Genomic DNA, 21,163 nt, shown 5'->3' with positions numbered 1-21,163 from the left:
TTGCATGTACTGTCTTGTAAAGTGGTGAAGATACAACTTCCCTGTTTTATATCATAACAAAGCATTTCTGCTGAAGAAATGCTATTTTCTACAAGCCCCTGGCCTTTACTCTCAGGTGTGCACTGTCTGGGTCAGCTGGACAGGCTGATGCACAGCACAGAGAAACAGAGAGGAGAGGGAGAGATTGAGAACAGAGGTGTGTGTGTGTGTTTGTGCGTGCGTATGTGCATGTGCATGTTTTATGCGTGCATGCGTGTGTGTTGAAGGGGTCATGAAGCCTGCCCCTCAGTCACTTGACAATAAAGCCAGGCTGCATTATCATATCTATCAACTGGCGTTAAAGAGATTGCAGCTTTGTCAGAGCCGTGCCTGCCTGCGGGAGGGAGACAGCGGGATCATCTCAAATCCAATCAGCTCTCTGGGAAATGAAATAAGACACACGTTAGAGTTTGTTACTGAAAAGCCACAACTAGGTGCAAACAGTGGATGGGGACTGGAGAGCAGGGTGATCATAACCTGACACCCACCAAAGTTTCAAATAGTAAATTATAAACTGGGTGGTTTGTGCCCTGAATGCTGATTGGTTGACAGCCGTGGTATATCAGATCGTATATGACCAAACGTGTATTTTTACTGCTCTAATTACGCTGGTAACCAGTTTATAATAGCAATAAGGTACCTTGGGGGTTTGTGGTATATGGCCATTATACCATGTTGCATTGTGCCTAAGAACAGCCCTTAGCCGTGGTATATTGGCCATATACCACACCCCCTCGGGCCTTATTGCTTAAGTAGATCATATCTGGGTGGGACTGCTCATGCAACACGGCTAAAAAGGTACACTACGACTAGTTAAGACTAGCTACCTACAGGTTGAGAAACTCAGCAGTTTCTTTTTGTCAACTGAAGATTTTCATACTGTGGATGCACTCTCTCCTTAGACTCGTTTAAATCAATTCACTTGGCTGTGTAGAATCCCTAAGATCAATCTGGGTGTGAGATTCATAGTCCAGTTTAGAAGGCATGCAAATTCTGCCATATTCAAATTAAATGCCAGTCAAAACAATGTGGAAATGTGGACTGACAGCATAAAACAGGACATACACACTTTCCACTTCATTGTGTCCCGAACAACGGATTAGCATCCACATTCACAAGACAATTACAACAATTAAATACCATCATGATAATTATTGCAATTAACTGTAGTCTGACAACGCCTGGAGGTAACAATGTGCCTTCCGCCATAATGGGCAGAGTAAACAGAGACACATGGCTGAAGGGGCCTAGGCATGAATCCACACACTCTAGGCTGGGGTGAGTTCCTGTCAGGCAACAGAGAAGCCATGCTAAGGAGAGGAGAAAGAGGAGAATAGGGAAAGCCAGGTTGACTATGGCTGCTACTACTCTTATCAGCCTGAGCTGCTCTTAATGGGACAAAACGCTACAATCAAAATGCAGAAGAAAACAAAACCTTTCAGAGTGTTTATTACCCCACTGAAGTTTGCTATTCTCCTGGTATTAATGCTTGCATTGTGAGGCAACAAGAGAAACAGGCACTCCGTAACTCTTAAAACAGCACGCCATGTAAATCAGCTGTTCTATAATTCCCTGGGGACACTCCCCTCGGACTTCGCTAATAAATTCAACATCTGACAAGGGCCAAAGAAAGAAAGAATAAAAGGAAATGTATGTTGTGTGCATATTGTTAAAGATGAGATACAATAGAATAACTCCTTTATTAATCTAACATGGGGAGGCTCAATGGTCAGGCCAGATGATCTAGCGCAGGGATGGGGAACTGGCAGACTCCGGATCAATTCCCTCCACCCTAAAAAAGTATTACTATTTTGGAACTCAGTCAGGGCCTCAATTTACTGTTGAGAGTTAGAATTTCAAGTTACAAGTTTTATTGGTCGTACGTACAGGACACACATTGTATACATCGTCCAACAAGGCGCTTACTTGCAGGTTCCTTCTCGACAATGCAACAAACAAACACTATAAGAAATATACATTTAGTATGAATTGAGCAGTATAACAAGAGTCAAGTAAATATTAGGAAGGTGTTCTTAATGTTTTGTACACTCAGTGTATGTTTGTGTGGGTGTGTGCATGAGTAAGTGCATGTGTGCTGAGGTGTGGAGAATCAGAGCAGGTTGTCAGTCCAGTTCACTTTTCAGCTGTCTGATGGCTGGCAGAAACCAATAGACTCAGAGACCGTTTCTATCAGACAACATGCTCTGATAGTCTTCCCGGCGGTAAGGGAGAGAACAACTTGTGGCTAGGGAGTGTGTGGTCCTTGAATATGCTGCGTGCCTTCCTCAGGCACCGTTTCGAGTAGATGTCCCGGATGGGTGGATGCACGGTCACAGTGATGTACTGGGCAGTCTTCACCCCCGATGAAGGGCCTTGCGGTCGTGGAGGAGCAATTATCATACCAGGCCATGATGCAACTGGTCAGGATGGTCTCAATGGTGCAGCAGTAGTATTTGGAGAGGACCCGGGGCGGCATTCTGAATTTCTTCAGCCGTCTTAGGAAGCAGAGACGCTGTTGCGCCCTCTTGACAAGAGTGGTGGTGTTGTTGGTTCATGACAAGTCCTCGGTGATGTGGATGCCCAGGAACTTAAAACTTGTGACTCTGTACTGTAGTCCCGTTGATGTGGATCAGGGCATATTCCCTACTCTGCTTCCTGAAGTCAACAATCAACTCCTTTGTTTTGCTGACGTTGAGGGAGAGGTTGTTATGACACCTGTGCCTCGACCTGTTGTTTCGGCCATTTTTTTCAGAAGTTTCATTTTGTTCATAAGTGTTTGTGTTGGTTTGGACTGAATGTTTACCAACTAGCCAGCTAGCTAGTTACCTAGCCAGCTAGCTAGCAATGGAGCCCGCTATGCCTGGAATGGCTAACAAATGTTTCCAGCTCTGTAGAAGCGGTCTTTATTATGCTATTGTCCGGGACAATATTAACAATCTGGAATTTCAAATGTGGCAATTGTTTGCTTGCGGGGGGATTACAGGAATCAGGTGGCTATCATTAGCAAGCAAATTTCAATTCTGCGTGAACTTATGGGGAAAACGCAAACGAGTCCTCAACTCCTGTGGCCAGACGCAGCTTGGACTTAATGGATGTATCCCTGCATTGTCATCTGTCCCTATCCGAATTGCCTATGCTACCTGGAATTTTCCTGCTAAGGAAGTTGTTTCCATTTGCTTCTCCTCCATCTTGTAGAGGAGTAGATGGAGAACAGCAAGAGGATTGTTCCAATCAGCGCTGGTCCCATGTCACAAGTCGTGGAAAGCAAAGGCAGCCACATGCTGCTAAACGGAGGTCCGTTTAGTGAGAGGTTCAGAGCAGATTGACATGAGAAATAGCTTCACCACCATGGTGCCTGATCTACCTGAGCCTTCATCGCTGGGACTACCTGGGTCTCCGACAGCTGTGCTGACTCCAACAGCGGCTTCGTCATCGGGTTCGGCTCTCTTCCCTCTCTCTGGATCTGACGGGGTTTTGCCTGCTGTTGGAGGTCTGGACCTATCCCTGTGAGCTGTGGGTGTATGCGATCTGGTTCTCGTGGGCCCTTGAAAGGTTCCACAAATTGTGTGAGGGATAGGAATGGGTGTATTTCTCCATCCCCTTCTCCGGTCGTTGTATTGGCCAGTTCAATGGTGAGAAATTTCTCAGTCCCTTCAGTAAAAATGTTGGTGCTATCCAGGAGCATCAGTACAGAACATCAATAAGCTGCTCCCAAACATTTTAAACCTGCATCAGGAAATTGAGTCTATCATTGTTCATGTGGGATTCAATGAAATTATGAAGGAAAGCTAAGAACAGCTGAAGATGGATTTTAAAGAACTGATTGGGTCTCTGTTTAACACCAACAAACGCCCCATAATCTCTTGCCCTGTGCCCTCCCTAAATTATGGCATTGAACATTCAGCAGACTTTTAGCCCTCCATAACTCGCTACGTGCCTATTGCAGGTACAGTGAGGGAAAAAAGTATTTGATCCCCTGCTGATTTTGTATGTTTGCCCACTGACGAAGAAATGATCAGTCTATAATTTTAATGGTAGGTTTATTTGAACAGTGAGAGACAGAAAAACAACAAAAAAGTCCAGAAAAACACATGTCAAAAATGTTATAAATTGATTTGCATTTTAATGAGGGAAATAAGTATTTGACCCCCTCTCAAATCAGAAAGATTTCTGGATCGCAGGTGTCTTTTAAAAGGAGTGCTCCTAATCGCAGCTTGTTACCTGTATAAAAGACACCTGTCCACAGAAGCAATCAATAAATCAGATTCCAAACTCTCCACCATGGCCAAGACCAAAGAGCTCTCCAAGGATGTCAGGGACAAGGTTGTAGACCTACACAAGTTGGAATGGGCTACAAGACCATCGCCAAGCAGCTTGGTGAGAAGATTACAACATTTGGTGCGATTATTCGCAACTGGAAGAAACACAAAAGAACTGTCATTCTCCCTCGGCCTGGGGCTCCATGCAAGATCTCACCTCGTGGAGTTGCAATGATCATGAGAACGGTGAGAAATCAGCCCAGAACTACACGGGAGGATCTTGTCAATGATCTCAAGGCAGCTGGGTAACACACTACGCCGTGAAGGACTAAAATCCTGCAGCGCCCGCAAGGTCCCTCTGCTCAAGAAAGCACATATACATGCCCGTCTGAAGTTTGCCAATGAACATCTGAATGATTCAGAGGACAACTGGGTGAAAGTGTTGTGGTCAGATGAGACCAAAATGGAGCTCTTTGGCATCAACTCAACTCGCCATGTTTGGAGGAGGAGGAATGCTGCCTATGACTCCAAGAACACCATCCCCACCGTCAAACATGGAGGTGGAATCATTATGCTTTGGGGGTGTTTTTCTGCTAAGGGGACAGGACAACTTCACCGCATCAAAGGGACGATGGACGGGGCCATGTACCGTCAAATCTTGGGTGAGAACCTCCTTCCCTCAGCCAGGGCATTGAAAATGGGTCGTGGATGGGTATTCCAGCATGACAATGACCCAAAACACACAGCCAAGGCAACAAAGGAGTGGCTCAAGAAGAAGCACATTAAGGTCCTGGAGTGGCCTAGCCAGTCTCCAGACCTTAATCCCATAGAAAATCTGTGGAGGGAGCTGAAGGTTCGAGTTGCCAAACGTCAGCCTCGAAACCTTAATGACTTGGAGAAGATCTGCAAAGAGGAGTGGGACAAAATCCCTCCTGAGATGTGTGCAAACCTGGTGGCCAACTACAAGAAACGTCTGACCTCTGTGATTGCCAACAAGGGTTTTGCCAACAAGGGTTTTGCCATCAAGTACTAAGTCATGTTTTGCAGAGGGATCAAATACTTATTTCCCTCATTAAAATGCAAATCAATTTATAACATTTTTGACATGCATGTTTCTGGATTTTTTTGTTGTTATTCTGTCTCTCACTGTTCAAATAAACCTACCATTAAAATTATAGACTGATCATTTCTTTGTCAGTGGGCAAACATACAAAATCAGCAGGGATCAAATACTTCTTTCCCTCACTGTATGTTGGTGTAACACTTATTTTCAATTTTGATACCTTCTGGAAACAAAGCTTGTTTAATAAAGAGGATGGGATCTACCCAAATCATTTGGGTTCCTGGATCCTTTCACAGCATTATAAGGCAGGAAGAGTAGCTGCTGCCTTGGAGCAGCTAATGGGGATCCTTAATAAATACAAATACAGTGCCAATTCACTTACCTCCTCCCTATAGGCGGACTCGTCATTGTTGGTTATCAGGTTATCAGGTCTACAACCGTGGCGTCGTCAAATTTGATGATGGAGTTGGTGTCGTGCTAAACCACGCAGTCGTGCGTCAACAGGGGGTACAGCAGAGGACTGAGGACACAGACCCTGGGGTGGCCCTGTGTTAAGAGTCAGTTTGGAGGTGTTGTTGTTGCCAATCCTTACAGCCTGTGACCTGCACGTCAGGAAGTCCAGGATCCAGTTGCAGAGGGTGGTGTCCAGACCCAGGGTTCTGAGCTTGATGTTGAGCTTGGAGGGAACAATAGTGTTAAATGTTGAACTGTAGTCAATGAACAGCATTCTCATAGGTGTTCCTCTTGTCCAGATGCGTTACGGCTCTGTGAATAGCGATAGAAATAGCATCTTCCGTGGATCTGTTGAAGCAGTAGGCAAATTGAAGCCTCTCCAAGCACTTCATGATGACAGAGGTGATCGCGGCAGGGTGATAGTCATTTGGGCATGTCACCTTGTTTTTCAGGCACTGGGACAATGGTTGTCCAGCAGGTGGGGACCACAGCCTGGGACGGGGACAGGATGAAGATGTCTGAGAAGACACCACCCATTTGGTTGGCACCCACTCGGAGGATGCGGCCAGGGATGCCACCCGTTGTAAGCGTCACGGATGTTGGTGTATAAATGGTCAAGCACACTGAATCCTCATGTGTGACAGGATAGATGTTGGTGAAATTTTGGGAAAATGTGTTTTAGACGAGCTTAGTTAAAGTCACCACCAACAAAGACTGCTACCGGGTGAGAGTATCATTGCTGGCTAATGATCTTGTACAGTTTGCTGAGTGCGCTGTGTTTGCTTGTGGCGGTATGTACATAGCTGTGATAAGACACCTGAAATTCCGCTGGATATTTTTTTATTTTATTTAACTCGGCAAGTCAGGCAACTCAGTTAAGAACAAATTGTTATGTACAATGATGGTCTACCGGGGAACAGTGTTTGGGGGCAGAACGACAGATTTTCACCTTGTCAGCTCGGGGATTGGATCCAGCAACCTTTCGGTTACTGGCCCAACGCTCTAACAACCAAGCTACCTGCCGCGCCAAAATAGATATACGGTAGTGAAATATATACAGCCTTATTCAAAAATGTATTCAATAGTTTTTTTCCACCTTCATCAATCTACACACAATACCCTATAAGAAAAAATAAAAAAATGTTTTAGAAACTTCAGCAACTTTACTAAAAATTGAAATATCACATTTACATAAGTATTCAGACCCTTTACTGAGTACTTTGTTGAAGCACCTTTGGCAGCGATTACAGTTGAGTCTTCTTGGGTATGACGCTACAAGCTTGGCACACCTGTATTTGGGGAGTTTCTCCCATTTTTCTCTGCAGATCCTCTCAAGCTCAGTCAGGTTGGATGGGGAGCGTCGCTGCACAGCTCTTTTCAGAACTCTCCAGAGATGTTCGATCGGGTTCAAGTCCGGGCTCAAGCTGGGCCACTCAAGACCATTCAGAGGCTTGTCCCGAAGCCACTCCTGTGTTGTCTTGGCTGTGTGCTTAGGGTCATTGTCCTGTTGGAAGGTGAACCTTCACCCCAGTGGGAGGTCCTGAGCACTCTGGAGCAGGTTTTCATCAAGGATCTCTGTACTTTGCTCTGTTCATCTTCCCCCCGATCCTGATTAGTCTCCCAGTCCCTGCCACTGAAAAACATCCCCACAGTATGATGCTGCCACCACCATGCCTCACTGTAGGGATGGTGCCAGGTTTCCTCCAGATGTGACACTTGGCATTCAGGCCAATCTTGGTTTCATCAGACCAGATAATCTTGTTGCTCATGGTCTGAGAGTCTTTAGGTTCCTTTTGGCAAACTCCAAGCGGGCTGTCATGTGCCTTTTACTGAAGAGTGGCCACTCTACCATAAAGGCCTGATTGAGATGGTTGTCCTTCTGGAAGTTTCTTCCATCTCCACAGAGGAACTGTAGAGCTCTGTCAGAGTGACCATCAGGTTCTTGGTCACCTCCCTGACCAAGGTCCTTCTCCCCCAATTGCTCAGATTCAATACTATAGAAATGTTTTGGTACCCTTCCCCAGATCTGTGCTTCAACACAATCCTGTTTCGGTGCTCTAAGACCATTCCTTCGACCACATGGCTTGGTTTGAGCTTTGACAAGCACTGTCAACTGTGGAACCTTAAATATACAGTTGAAGTCGGAAGTTTACATACACTTAGGTTAGAGTCATTAAAACTCGTTTTTCAATCACTCCACAAATTTCTTGTTAACAAACTATAGTTTTGGCAAGTCAGTTAGGACATCTACTTTGTGCATGACACAAGTAATTTTTCCAACGATTGTTTACAGACAGATTATTTCACTTATAATTCACTGTATCACAATTCCAGTGGGTCAGAAGTTTACATACACTAAATTGACTGTGCCAGAAAATGATGTCATGGCTTTAGAAGCTTCTGATAGGCTAATTGACATCATTAGAATCAATTGGAGGTGTACCTGTGGATGTATTTCAAGGCCTACCTTAAAACTCAGTGCCTCATTGCATGACATCATGGGAAAATCAAAAGACCTCAGAAAAAAATGGGTCTTCCAAATGGACAATGACCCCAAGCATACTTCCAAAGCTGTGGCAAAATGGCTTAAGGTCAACAAAGTCAAGGTATTGGAGTGGCCATCACAAAGCCCTGACCTCAATCCCATAGAAAAATTGTGTGCAGAACTGAAAAAGCATGTGCGAGCAAGGAGGCCTACAAACCTGACTCAGTTACACCAGCTCTGTAAAAATTCATCCAACTTATTGTGGGAAGCTTGTGGAAGGCTACCCGAAATGTTTGACTCAAGTTAAACAATTTAAAGGCAATACTACCAAATATAAATTGAGTGTACATAAACTTCTGACCCATTGGGAATGTGAAATAAATCATTCTCTCTACTATTATTCTAACATTTCACATTCTTAAAATAAAAGTGGTGATCCTAACTGACCTAAGACAGGGAATTTGTACTAGGATTAAATGTCAGGAATTGTGAAAAACTGAGTTTAAATGTATTTGGCTAAGGTGTATGTAAACTTCCGACTTCAACTGTATGCACAGGTGTGTGCATTTCCAAATCATGTCTAATAAATAGAATTTACCACAGGTGGACTCCAATCAAGTTGTAGGAACATCAAGGATGATCAATGGAAACAGGATGCACCTGAGCTCAATTTAGAGTCCCATAAAGTGTCAGAATACTTATGTAAATAAGGTATTTTTAATTTTTAATACATTTGCAAAAATGTATACAAATCTATTTTTGCTTTGTAATTATGGTGTATTGTGTGTAGATTGATGAGGGTAAATGTATTTTATACATTTTAAAACGGGGGACCAGTAAGGAGAAAACATGTATGAAATGTATGCATTCACTACTGTAAGTCGCTCTGGATAAGAGCGTCTGCTAAATGACTAAAATGTAAATGTAAAAATGTAAAATAAGGCTGTAACGTGACAAAACGTAGAAAAAGTTAAGGGGTCTGAATACTTTCCGAATGTGTGGTTATGGATGTGGGTATGCAGACCCGCGAGCCACTGCGGCCACTTATGATGAGTAGATTTTTTGTGGCCCCGACTCCCATCAAAGTTGCCCATACCTGATCTAGTGTCTCTCTTTCTGTCAGTTATAACAGATCTACTCGGCTTGACATATATGGGCTGAAAGGAACCACAAAGCCCCACTTTCAGCCTGATTATACCTGTTTTATAAAATATAACCAGGAGATTTAGGATGGGGCAAGTCTGTTTTGCTAGACTTCATTTCTTTGCCCCTCGCAAGCATGAATTTCAGCTGGAAGCAATTTGAGGGATGATCCGTGTACATAGTATTGTGATGAGGTTCTGAGAGGGTGACCGAGTGGATGTCCATTGAAAACTGGTTAAAACAATTGATTTGGTCAACAAATGAAGAGGGCTAATGAAACAATCAACACCTGCACCCCTCTTGGAACCCTGGCTTTATCTCTGCGTCCATAACAACAGATGTGGATGACTGACCCCCACCTCCAATCCACCGCAACCTGTAACTCCCCCCCTCAGCCCATTCAGGCCTGCACGGCCCAATTGGAAACTGCTTGAGACAGAATCAGGGAAGAAAAATAGCCAAATCCCCCACCCTGGGTTAACACAAAAGAGACTGGAATGCAAGGAGTTAATCCGTTAGGGGTCTCTCTGCAAACAAAGGACAGGCCTCCAGACAAAGGTTGAGGGAGTGGGAGCAGAGGGGGAGGGGTTGGCTTTCCCTTACCATCTGGACCCTTTGTTTGGGGGAGGAGGTTGGTGAAGGGGGAGGTGTCCTGGTGAAGGGGGAGGGGTCCAGTGAGCCTCCCCATCCAGTGCTGCAGCCCCAAACAGACAACCCAGCTAGCACATAATATTCTGAGAACCATATGTTTCTTAGAACGTGGTTGTCCTATGGTTATTTTGCCAACAACCATCCATTTACATTTACGTCATTTAGCAGACGCTCTTATCCAGAGCGACTTACAAATTGGTGCATTCACCTTATGATATCCAGTGGAACAGCCACTTTACAATAGTACATCTATCTTTTTTGGGGGGGGGGGGGGTTAGAAGGATTACTATATCCTATCCCAGGTATTCCTTAAAGAGGTGGGGTTTCAGGTGTCTACGGAAGGTGGTGATTGACCCCGCTGTCCTGGTGTCGTGAGGGAGCTTGTTCCACTATTGGGGTGCAAGAGCAGCGAACAGTTTTGACTGGGCTGAGCGGGAACTGTGCTTCCGCAGCGGTAGGGGGGCCAGCAGGCCAGAGGTGGATGAACGCAGTGCCCTTGTTTGGGTGTAGGGCCTGATCGGAGCCTGAAGGTACGGAGGTGCCGTTCCCCTCACAGCTCCGTAGGCAAGCACCATGGTCTTGTAGCACCATCCCACAACTTTCTGGAAATGGTGCAGAATAATTTCTTGGCTTTGTAACATTCTCAGCACTTTTAAGGCACTTGAAAAAAAAAAAATCTTGGTATTTCATTACTTTAACAGTGCTAGAGGGGTCACTACAGACCCGGGTTCGATCCCGGGCTGTATCACAACCGGCTGTGATCGGGAGTCCCATAGGGTGGCGCACAATTGGCCCAGTATCGTCTGGGTTAGGGGAGGGTTTGGCCAGGGTAAATAAGAATTTGTTCTTAACGGACTTGCCTCATTAAATGAAGGTTAAATTTAAAAAAATGACATTGCCATCGATAAAATGCAATTGTGTTCATTGTCCGTCGCTTATGCCTTTCCATACCATAACCCCTCCGCCACCATGGGGCTCTCTGTTCACAACGTTGACATCAGCAAACTGCTCGCCCACACGACGCCATACCTTCGGTCTACCATCTGCCCAGTATCGTTAAAACCGGAATTTATCCGTGAAGAGCACACTTCTCCAGCGTGCCAGTACGACGCCAAACTGCAGTCAGGGCAAGTCCCTGGTGAGGACGAAGAGCACACAGATGAGCTTCCCTGAGATGTTTCTGACAGTTTGTGCAGAAATTCTTTGGTTATGCAAACCCAGTTGACTGGTCTGACGATCCTGCAGGTGAAGAAGCCGGATGTGGAAGTCCTGGGCTGGCATGGTTACACGTGGTCTGCGGTTGGACATACTGCCAAATTCTCTAAAACGCTGTTGGAGGCAGCTTATGCTAGAAAAATGAACATAAAATTATCTGGCAACAGCTCTGATAGACATTCTTGCAGTCAGCATTCCAATTACACGCTCCTTAAAAACTTGAGATATCAGTGGCATTGTGTTGTGTGACAAAACTACCCATTTTAGAGTGGCCTTTTATTGTCCCCAGCACAAGGTGCACCTGTGTAATGACCATGTTGTTTAATCAGCTTCTTGATATGCACACCTGTCAGTTGGATGGATGAATTATCTTGGAAAAGGAAAACGGCTCACTAAAAGGGATGTAAAAATGTTCTGCACAACATTTGAGAGAAATAAACTTTTTATGCTTATGGACAATTTCTAGGATCTTTTTTTTCAACTCTTGTGAAGTGTGTTCAGGTGTGTTGTCGCAGCCACTAATCTTGGCCACACCTGATCTTAATGAGCGCTTGTTAAGTTTGAAATGGGGTCTGTTTGAATATACAAAAATTTAACAGCTTTGTATATGTTAAAAACATGGCATGCTAACTCTATCCTGGTGGCGCAGTGGACTAATTCCATGGATAGAGAACAGAAGATTATAGCTATCTCACTGATAAAAAAAGGAATGTGTTTCCACGATTAATGCCTTAGGAAATGAATGTCAATGTGTCCTATACAGTAGCAGTGCTTGGAATTCAAAAAAGTTAACCCAAAATATGCTAGCAGTGTTATTAAAACACTTTCAGAGCGTCAATAAAACCTCCCAGGAAAACTTAAGGAACTGGAGTAAAATGCTCTCTGAACCTCCCTGCAACCGAAAAACTATTTTCTATAAAAATAACAGTAAAATGTAATGTTTTTAAACAGTCAGAAAACATATGGCTTCGTTACCACAACCAATACGAAACCCAAATGCATACGTTCCCACAACTTCCAAGGAACCAAATGTGCTAGCTGGGAACCCTCCACTGGGGCCCTGCTCAGCTAATAACCTGCCTACTCTCCAACTGCTCACACACACACACACACACATATACACACACACACACACACACACACACACACACACACGAGGCTCCCTCAAACCATGTCTCAGCACATCAACAAACCCTGAGACTTCACAACTTCTCTAGAGGGTTAGGCAACGTGAAAGTAAACTTTGTCTAAAAAAGGTATGTTTGTATATGTCAATCTGTCTGCATCTCTGGTAGCTTTTCAAGTGAAATCTGTCAGACGGAGGGAACACAGGCTCTCTTAAGGGCCATTATGAGCTGTGTAAACATGCTTCACAATTAAAGCATGTTGGCGATTCAGGGAGAAGAATACAGCTGAAAGACCCCTGTTCAGAGATTGAGGGTAGAGGGGCTTTTCAGGATGAGCAGCGCAGGACAAACAAAGACTGCCTGTGAACTCACTCCCTCTCTCTCCCATTCCTTCAATCTCTCTCTGTCTCTTCATCTGTCAACTGGAGGAGAACCCAGGCATGGGCGTTTCCTTCTCATCCAGTGAGACACAGAGAAATACGTGTCAGCCTGTCAGTCCAGAGGCAGACCGCTTCCAGATAGCAAATACACTGAAGTATTTTTTTGGCATTAACACCTCTGACAGGTCAGCTAAAACAAATACAGCACAAGCTGGTTCTACGAATATCATGGATAGAGATCATAATGAGTTAGATGTTTTTTTTACTCTGGCCAGAAACTATGAAAGCTATTTACAGTATAACAGGTATACAGTCGTGGCAAAAAGTTTTGAGAGTGACACAAATATTAATTTTCAAAGTCTGCTGCCTCAGTTTGTACGATGGCAATTTGCATATACTCCAGAATGTTATGAAGAGTGATCAGATGAATTCCCTCTTTGCCATGCAAATGAACTGAATCCCCCCCAAAAACATTTCCACTGCATTTCAGCCCTGCCACAAAAGGACCAGCTGACATCATGTCAGTGATTCTCTCGTTAACTTCTTTGGGATAGGGGGCGTTATTTTGACGTCCGGATGAAAAGCGTGCCCAAAGTAAACTGCCTGCTACTCCGGCCCAGAAGCTAGGATATGCATATAATTGGAAGATTTGGATAGAACACACTCTAAAGTTTGTAAAACTGTTAAAATTATGTCTGTGTATAACAGAACTTATTTGGCAGGCGAAACCCAGAGGACAATTTTTTGGGGGAGTTCACTGTGTTTTCAATTGGTTTCTATGGGAAACTAGATTTATGAGGCACCTGGTTGCAGTTCCTATGGCTTCCACTAGATGTCAACAGTCTTTAGAAATTGGTTGATGTTTTTCCTTTGAGAAATGAAGAAGTACGGCTATTCAGAATGAGTGTCAAGCCAAGTGGACTCTTTTGTTTGGGGCGCGCGACCTGTAGCTCGCTCCACTTTGATTTTATCCGCTATTGAACACAGTATATTCCGTCTTAAACTTTATCGATTATTTACTTATTAGGATACCCAAGGATGGATTAGGAAAGTTGTTTGACATGTTTGGACAAAGTTTACAGGTAACTTATTAGATCATTTGTAGTCATGTTGGGCGAGTTGGAACCGGTGTTTTTCCTGAATCAAACGTTCTGGGACATATTGGAGTGCCAACAGAAGAAGATCTTATTATTTCTGACTTTTGTGTCGCCACCTGCCTGGTTGAAAATTATTGTTATGCATTTGTATGATGGGGTGCTGTCCTCAGATAATCGCATGGTTTGATTTCACTGTAAAGCCTTTTTGAAATCTGACACTGCGGCTGGATTAACAAGAAGTTAAGCTTTATTTTGACATATTGCATGTATATTTTCAAGAATGTTAAATATTTACAATTCTGTAGTTTGAATTTGGCACTTTCACTGGATGTTGGTCAGGTGGGACGCTAGAGGTTAAAGTAATACTGACTATGCTCCAATTTGAGGGAAATGGAACTTATTTGAATTGGGTTCCATTTTATTATCAGGGCAAGTTCATCATCCAGTGAAGAGTACAGTGAAACCACAGCACTGACATCAGAAGACATTGCGCTTAGCGTTCCCCAGAAATTACCTCCTCACTCCTACACATTCTTTCATGTCATTATGTGTGCTTTCATGTCATGAATAAATTGCAGCTGAGAGTGTGTTTACAGTGTGTGGTGTTAAATGGGCATCTTTGTAAAATCGCTCTGGATTAGAATGTCTGCTAAATTACTCAAATGTCAAATGTACAAAGACAGTGCACGTACCACCACCATGAGTGTAGGAATCCAGGGGGCTCCCCCAGTGTAATGTTCTTCTCCCATCGGATCTAGAAGAGAGGAGGAAGATAGTGGAGAGACAGAGAGTGGAGAGACAGAGAGTGATACAAAGAGGGAGCGAGAGTTATTAAGACTCCACTGCATGTGCATCCATAATACATAAAACACCACATCTCACTCCACTTCCACCTCAGACAGACACACAGTAAGAATGGAGTGCAGAGTGTGTGGTTCTGACTCCAAAAACATCTTAGGAGCAGCTCCTCACGCTTCAAACACCTACTCCCCATATCTGGTCACTGAGATAAGATCAACCCAGAGATTGCTAGCTACCACACTCAGCCCTATTATCACTGTCTGTGGCCACTGTGTAAGCTTCAGTATATTGCAGGTACTGTACGTAGCCTCCCTTGTGTACCAAGGTTTCTCCGCCTCTCATCTTATAAGTAGGACCCAGGGTTCTTGCCTTTGTGACTTGACCAGGAAAAGATAATATAACTAGGGCCAGGACCTTTTCTTGGTCAGGGTCACATGATCGGGGAACAACTCATACAAGTGAGCCTTAAAACGTGGCATGTAATAGAGGCTACCTGCAATGCACTGTAGTTCTAAGGCATATGTCTTGTGATCTACACTATATTGTAGGTGGATAATCTCCTATAAACCCCACAGCTGGTAGATGAGACTGAGTTGTGTGTGGGCCAGTAGAGGCTGTTTTAGGAGGTGTTCAGCTGTGCAGGGGAGCGGGCTGTGGGGACTGACTGTGTCCCCGGGGGACAGGGCCGTGTGCAGGGGGAGGATGGGAGGTTAATTGAGAGGCAGAGGCAGTAGGAGAGTCCAGGCGATAGCTCTCATTAGGTGCACTGAGCAGGTGTGTTTTTCTTCAGCGTACCTGTGGGGACTGAATTTCCTTATCTGCTCAGGGAGGGTGGGGGGAGAGGAGGGTTGGAATGGGACAGGATGAACATGCCTTGGAGAGGTCCTGAGACTGACAGGCCTATATTAATGTAGTAATTGAATTGGAGTGACGTGGCTGACTGTAAAACTGTTGACATCTATTTGATGAAAAGAGACAATATAGTTGGAAGTATCGTTACCAGGATAAGTTATAAAAGCATTTTATTTGTAATATTGTTTACTTACTCTTAGCCTATGAAGGACAAGCGGAGTACCAATGGTTTGAAAACATCCCTGATCAGCATCTCTGCATTATACTTTGTATGAGATTTCATACATTCAAGACACAACTACAGTACAAGAAAATTACCTTGACCCTGGCCTCTGCATGCATGTCTCATGGACTTTGTGAGGAGCGGTGTCTTCCTCCCATTGCCTGTGACCCATAACTTAACCCCTATCCAGCAGCACACCATTAACACTCCATCTCAGGGAGGAGATTCACCCAGGAGGGTTCTGCTATCAGAACCTCACTTCAACCCTGCTACTTAAAGTGGAACTGACAGCGTTTTAGCAACATTAAAATCTGTTCATATACACTCCCAGGAAGATGTTTTTTTTTTAAACATTTTCTGACAAGCGTGTTTGGGAATTATGTATACTAATGCATTTGTGAAAATTCTATAGCAATATAGTGTGGGAAAGTGGCTGTGCGCTTGGACAATTAATAGACACTACAGTAAACAAAACCTAATAAAAACATTGTCTTGTCCAGGACCAGAATCTGCACAGAGGTACAGTAGGCCTACACGCAAACAAGCCATTTGGCACAATGGACCTGCCATCATTCACTTTGAACTGGACTATGTGTTTACAGGCAGTTGCAACAGCGTGACTTTAGATCATTAGAACACATTCATCAAAAGCCATAAAATACACTTGAATGGATTTCTGCAAATATGTAGCTAAATACCACAGGAGTCACCTAAACCCTCAAATGTTTACAGATGCACAATGGAGAGCATCCTGTCAGGCTGTATCACTGCCTGGTACGGCAACTGCACCGCCCTCAACCGCAGGGCTCTCAAGAGGGTGGTGCGGTCTGCCCAACGCATCACCAGGGGCAAACTACCTGCCCTCCAGGACACCTACAGCACCCGATGTCACAGGAAGGCCAAAAAGATCACCAAGGAAACAACCACCCGAGCCACTGCCTGTTAACCCTGTTATCATCAAGAAGGCGAGGGCAGTACAGGTGCATCAAAGCTAGGACCGAGAGACTGAAAAACAGCTTCTATCTCAAGGCCATCAGACTGTTAAATAGCCATCACTAGCACATTAAAGGCTGCTGCCTATATACATAGACTTGAAATCACTGGCTACTTTAATAAATGAGCACTAGTCACTTCAATAATGTTTACATATTTTGTATTACTCAACTCATTTGTACATACTGTATCTTAGTCTATGCCATTCTGACATTGCTCATCCATATATTTATATATTCTTAATTCCATTCCTTTACTTAGACTTGTGTGTATATGTTGGGAAATTGTTAGATATTACATGTTAGATATTACTGAACTGTTGGAGCAAGAAACACAAGCATTTTGCTACACCCGCAATGACATCTGCTAAACACGTGTATGTGACCAATAAAATTTGATTTGAGTCCTCTTACATTTGGGAACTTTACAGTCCTATTGTTCAAACAACAATGAAAAAGGTTGACTATATTTCCCTATATGCACATCAACATCTAATGCTAGCCAGAGCAAGATGAGCTAAAATCTAACAAAAGAACATTAGATAAACCCTCTCAAACTTTTTCAGCTATACTGAACAAAAATATAAAACGCAACAATTTCAAAGATTTTACTGAGCTACAGTTAAGGAAATCAGTCAATTAAAATACATTCATTAGGCCTTAATTCATGGATTTCACATGACTGGGCAGGGGCGCACTGGGGAGCCAGGCCCAGCCAATCAAAATTCGTTTTTCCCCACAAAAGGACCTTATTACACACAGATCAGCTGTCCCGGTTGCTGGTCTCAGACGATCCCGCAGGTGAAGCAGCCGGATGTGGAGTTCCTGGGCTGGTGTGGTTACAAGTGGTCTGCGGTTGTGAGGCCGGTTGGACATACTGTCAAATTCTCTAATATGATGTTGGAGGTGGTTTATGGTAGAGAAATTAAGATTAAATTATCTGGCAACAGCTCTGGTGGACAATTGCATGCTCCCTCAACAATTGAGACATCTGTGGCATTGTGTTGTGTGAACAACCTGCACATTTTAAAAGTGGCCCATTATTGTGCCCAGCACAAGGTGCACCTGTGCAATGATCATGCTGTTTAATCAGCTTCTTGATATTCCACACCTGTCAGGTGTATGGATTATCTTGGCAAAGAAGAACTGCTCACTAACAGGGATGTAAATAAATGTGACCCGTTTCAGGAAACTAGGCAGATGTCGCAAGTCATGCCATTTTACTTTTTTGAATGCATTTTTGGGCAGAAATGCCTTCTGGAACATGTGAACTTTCCTGTGCCTTAACCTGTTAGGGTATAGGGGGCAGTATTTTCACGGCTGGATAAAAAAATGTACCCGATTTAATCTGGTTACTAATCCTACCCAGTAACTACAATATGCATATACTTATTATATATGGATAGAAAACACCCTAAAGTTTCTAAAACTGTTTGAATGGTGTCTGTGTATAACAGAACTCATTTGGCAGGCAAAACCCTGAGACAGATTCTGACAGGAAGTGGATACCTGATGTGTTGAATTGACTTTAAGCCTATACCATTGAAAAACAAAGGGGCTGAGGAATGTTTTGGCACTTCCTATTGCTTCCACAAGATGTCCCCAGCCTTTACAAAGTGTTTTGAGTCTTCTACAGTGAGATCTGACCGAAGAAGAGCCTTGGAACGGTGATGGCCCATTAGACACCTGGCGCGCGAGTTCATGTTGGGTACTCTCATTCCGAAACGTTTTAAAAGAGAACCCAATGGTCCGCCTTGAATTTTATTCACGTAAATATATTTTTTCCGTTCGTGAAGTGAAGTCCGGCTGGCTTAGATCATGTGCTAACAACACAGAGCTTTTTGGACATAAATGATGAGCTTTTTTGAACAAAACTACATTCGTTATGGACCTGGGATTCTTTGGAAGTGACATCTGATGAAGATAATCAAAGGTAATGGATTATTTACATAGTATTTTCGATTTTAGATCTCTCCAACATGGCGGTTAGTCTGTATCGCAATGCGTATTTTTCTGGGCGCAGTGCTCAGATTATTGCAAAGTGTGATTTCCCAGTAAGGTTAATTTTAAATCTGGCAAGTCGATTGCGTTCAAGAGATGTAAATCTATAATTCTTTGAATGACAATATAATATTTTACCAATGTTTTCTCATATTAATTCATTATTTTGTTGTCATGACTTGACTGCCGGTATTGGAGGGAAACGATTTCCTGAACATCAACGCCATAGTAAAACGCTGTTTTTAGATATAAATATGAACTTGATAGAACTAAAAATGCATGCATTGTCTAACATAATGTCCTAGGAGTGTCATCTGATGGAGATTGTAAAAGGTTAGTGCATAATTTTAGCTGATTTTATGGTTTTGGTGACGCCTGTCTTTGAATCGACAATACATTACACACAGCTATTGTCAATGGTCTCTCCTAACATAACCTAACTTTATGCTTTCCCCGTAAAACCTTTTTGAAATCGGACAACGTGGTTAGATTAAGGAGATGTTTATCTTTCAAAGGGTGTAAGTTAGTTGTATGTTTGAGAAATTTGAATTTTGACATTTATTTGGTTTCAAATTTGCCGCTCTTGAAATGCACCTGCTGTTGATAGGGTGCGCCACGGGTGGCACGCTAACGTCCCACATAGCCCCAAGAAGTTAATAACAAACTTGTATGACATCTGTAAATAAGAATATAAAATTGATAAATTACGAGCCTTGTTGGTTAAACCAAAGAAAAAGTGAGCAACCTTCCCACTAGCCATGATTGGCTGAGATAATGAGTGGGCTGGACATACCGAGTTCGGATTGGTCTGCCATATAGAGGGCTTTTGTCTATTTGAGTTGGCCAGTCTGTGTTGGTAATCCTGTCGAACGCAGCTTTATTTAATGTATCGTGTAGTGGAGCTGCATAAGTGTTATTCTCCACTTTCTGGAAGATCGAGTTTTGAAATAGTGGAATTAGAGTATGAGAGTTAAAGAGATGGAGAAAACACCAGTCTCTGGATTACATCTTCAAACAAAGGGCAAACGTGACATGGCATCTGTTACAGGGAGACGTGTCCATCATGCATGATGATGTATATGGGTCAGATAGTCTAGCGAGATACATTTTCAGATATTACACGTTTCAAATTTTGACAGAAAGTAGTTTCATTTCAAGCTAAAGTGTACTGTTAGCTAGCTAACGTTAGCTGGCTGGCTCCCTAGCAAACGTTATGTGTATGACATTATTCGTATCCCAGAACCGTTTGTTTTGCTAGAGCCTAATGTTAGCTAGCTGACATTGAACCTGGTTGGTTAGCTCCCAGCAGATTCATGCAGGGTAGTAACGACATGATTTGGCACTATGTTCATTGTTGTTTAACTAGCTAACGTTACGTGTGTGATCTTACACGTTGTTTACCTAGCTACATGTTTTAAGCTAAAGGGTACAACACCCGTTGAATATAGCCGGTGTCAGTAAACGTCGGCAAAAAAAGAGTAATGAAATTGTTGCCAGCAGAGCTGGTTAGGCTGTTCATGTTATCCAGAGGTAAAGAAATCATCGGCCAGAGCGCCAAGTGTGCGCCCTAAACGCTCCAAGAGCGAAACGAGATGTGTGGGGCTAAAGCTTAAGAGGGTGTAAACTATGCTGAATGGGTGTAGACAACAAAGAAGAGCTCTTCACTAGATACTAAAACATTCAAAGGCCATTTTCTCAAAAGTAAGTTTACAAGTTTATCAACTTTCAAAAAGTCTCAACTTTTATCCAATGTAAAAAAACACAATTTCAAATTTTGCTACACAAGACCAAATCAAGGTTGTGAGTCAAACATGTAAACAAAATAAGAGAAAAGCTTTTTGTATGAGTACGGAAAATTCCCTGGGATTTGTTTTTCAGCTCATGAAACCAAAAGTTTTTGCGCTTATATTTTTGTTCAGTATAGTTAACCATCGAAATTGCACCGATAAACAATGGGGAATAGCCTGCTCGTCCTTCTGTAGCTTGCCTGCCAATGCATGCGTTGTCCCAACCGAGCACCAAAACTAACTGGCTAAGGTTGGCTAGCTTGCTAGCTAGCTACTTCCAGATACAAATGAGAATACCTCACTGACCATTTTACTCGCGCTAGCAGAGCTGGTTAGGCTGCTTACATGTTCTATAGAGCAATCGTGACTATTAACTGTTACTTTTTTTGCCTAAGTTTTACTGACACCGGTCTATTTATCCATTTAAGAATAAGGCTGTAATGAAGGGCCTCCCGGGTGGCGCAGTGGTCTAAGGCACTCCATCGCAGTGTCTGAGGCATTACTACAGCCCCGGGTTTGATCCCAGGCTGTGTCACAGCCAGCCGTGACCAGGAGACCCATGAGGCAGCGCACAATTGGCCCAGCATCGTCCGGG

The 21,163-nt window shown here is 43.4% G+C and overlaps 1 protein-coding gene across 2 annotated transcripts in view; it reads right to left on the bottom strand.

The window, feature by feature from the left end:
- LOC115192615 (single-stranded DNA-binding protein 3) overlaps positions 1 to 21,163 on the bottom strand; it is a 120,810-nt gene that overhangs the window by 70,382 nt on the left and 29,265 nt on the right. For both annotated transcript variants that reach the window (XM_029751328.1, XM_029751330.1), the window contains exon 3: positions 14,605 to 14,666. In XM_029751328.1, the coding sequence (XP_029607188.1) occupies positions 14,605 to 14,666 (62 nt within the window). The remainder of the gene's footprint in view (positions 1 to 14,604; positions 14,667 to 21,163) is intronic.

The sequence above is a fragment of the Salmo trutta genome, chromosome 4, assembly GCF_901001165.1.
Source record: "Salmo trutta chromosome 4, fSalTru1.1, whole genome shotgun sequence".
Classification (NCBI taxonomy): domain Eukaryota; kingdom Metazoa; phylum Chordata; class Actinopteri; order Salmoniformes; family Salmonidae; genus Salmo; species Salmo trutta.
Note: the sequence above shows the minus strand (reverse complement) of the source record. Positions and strands in the feature narration are given on the sequence as shown.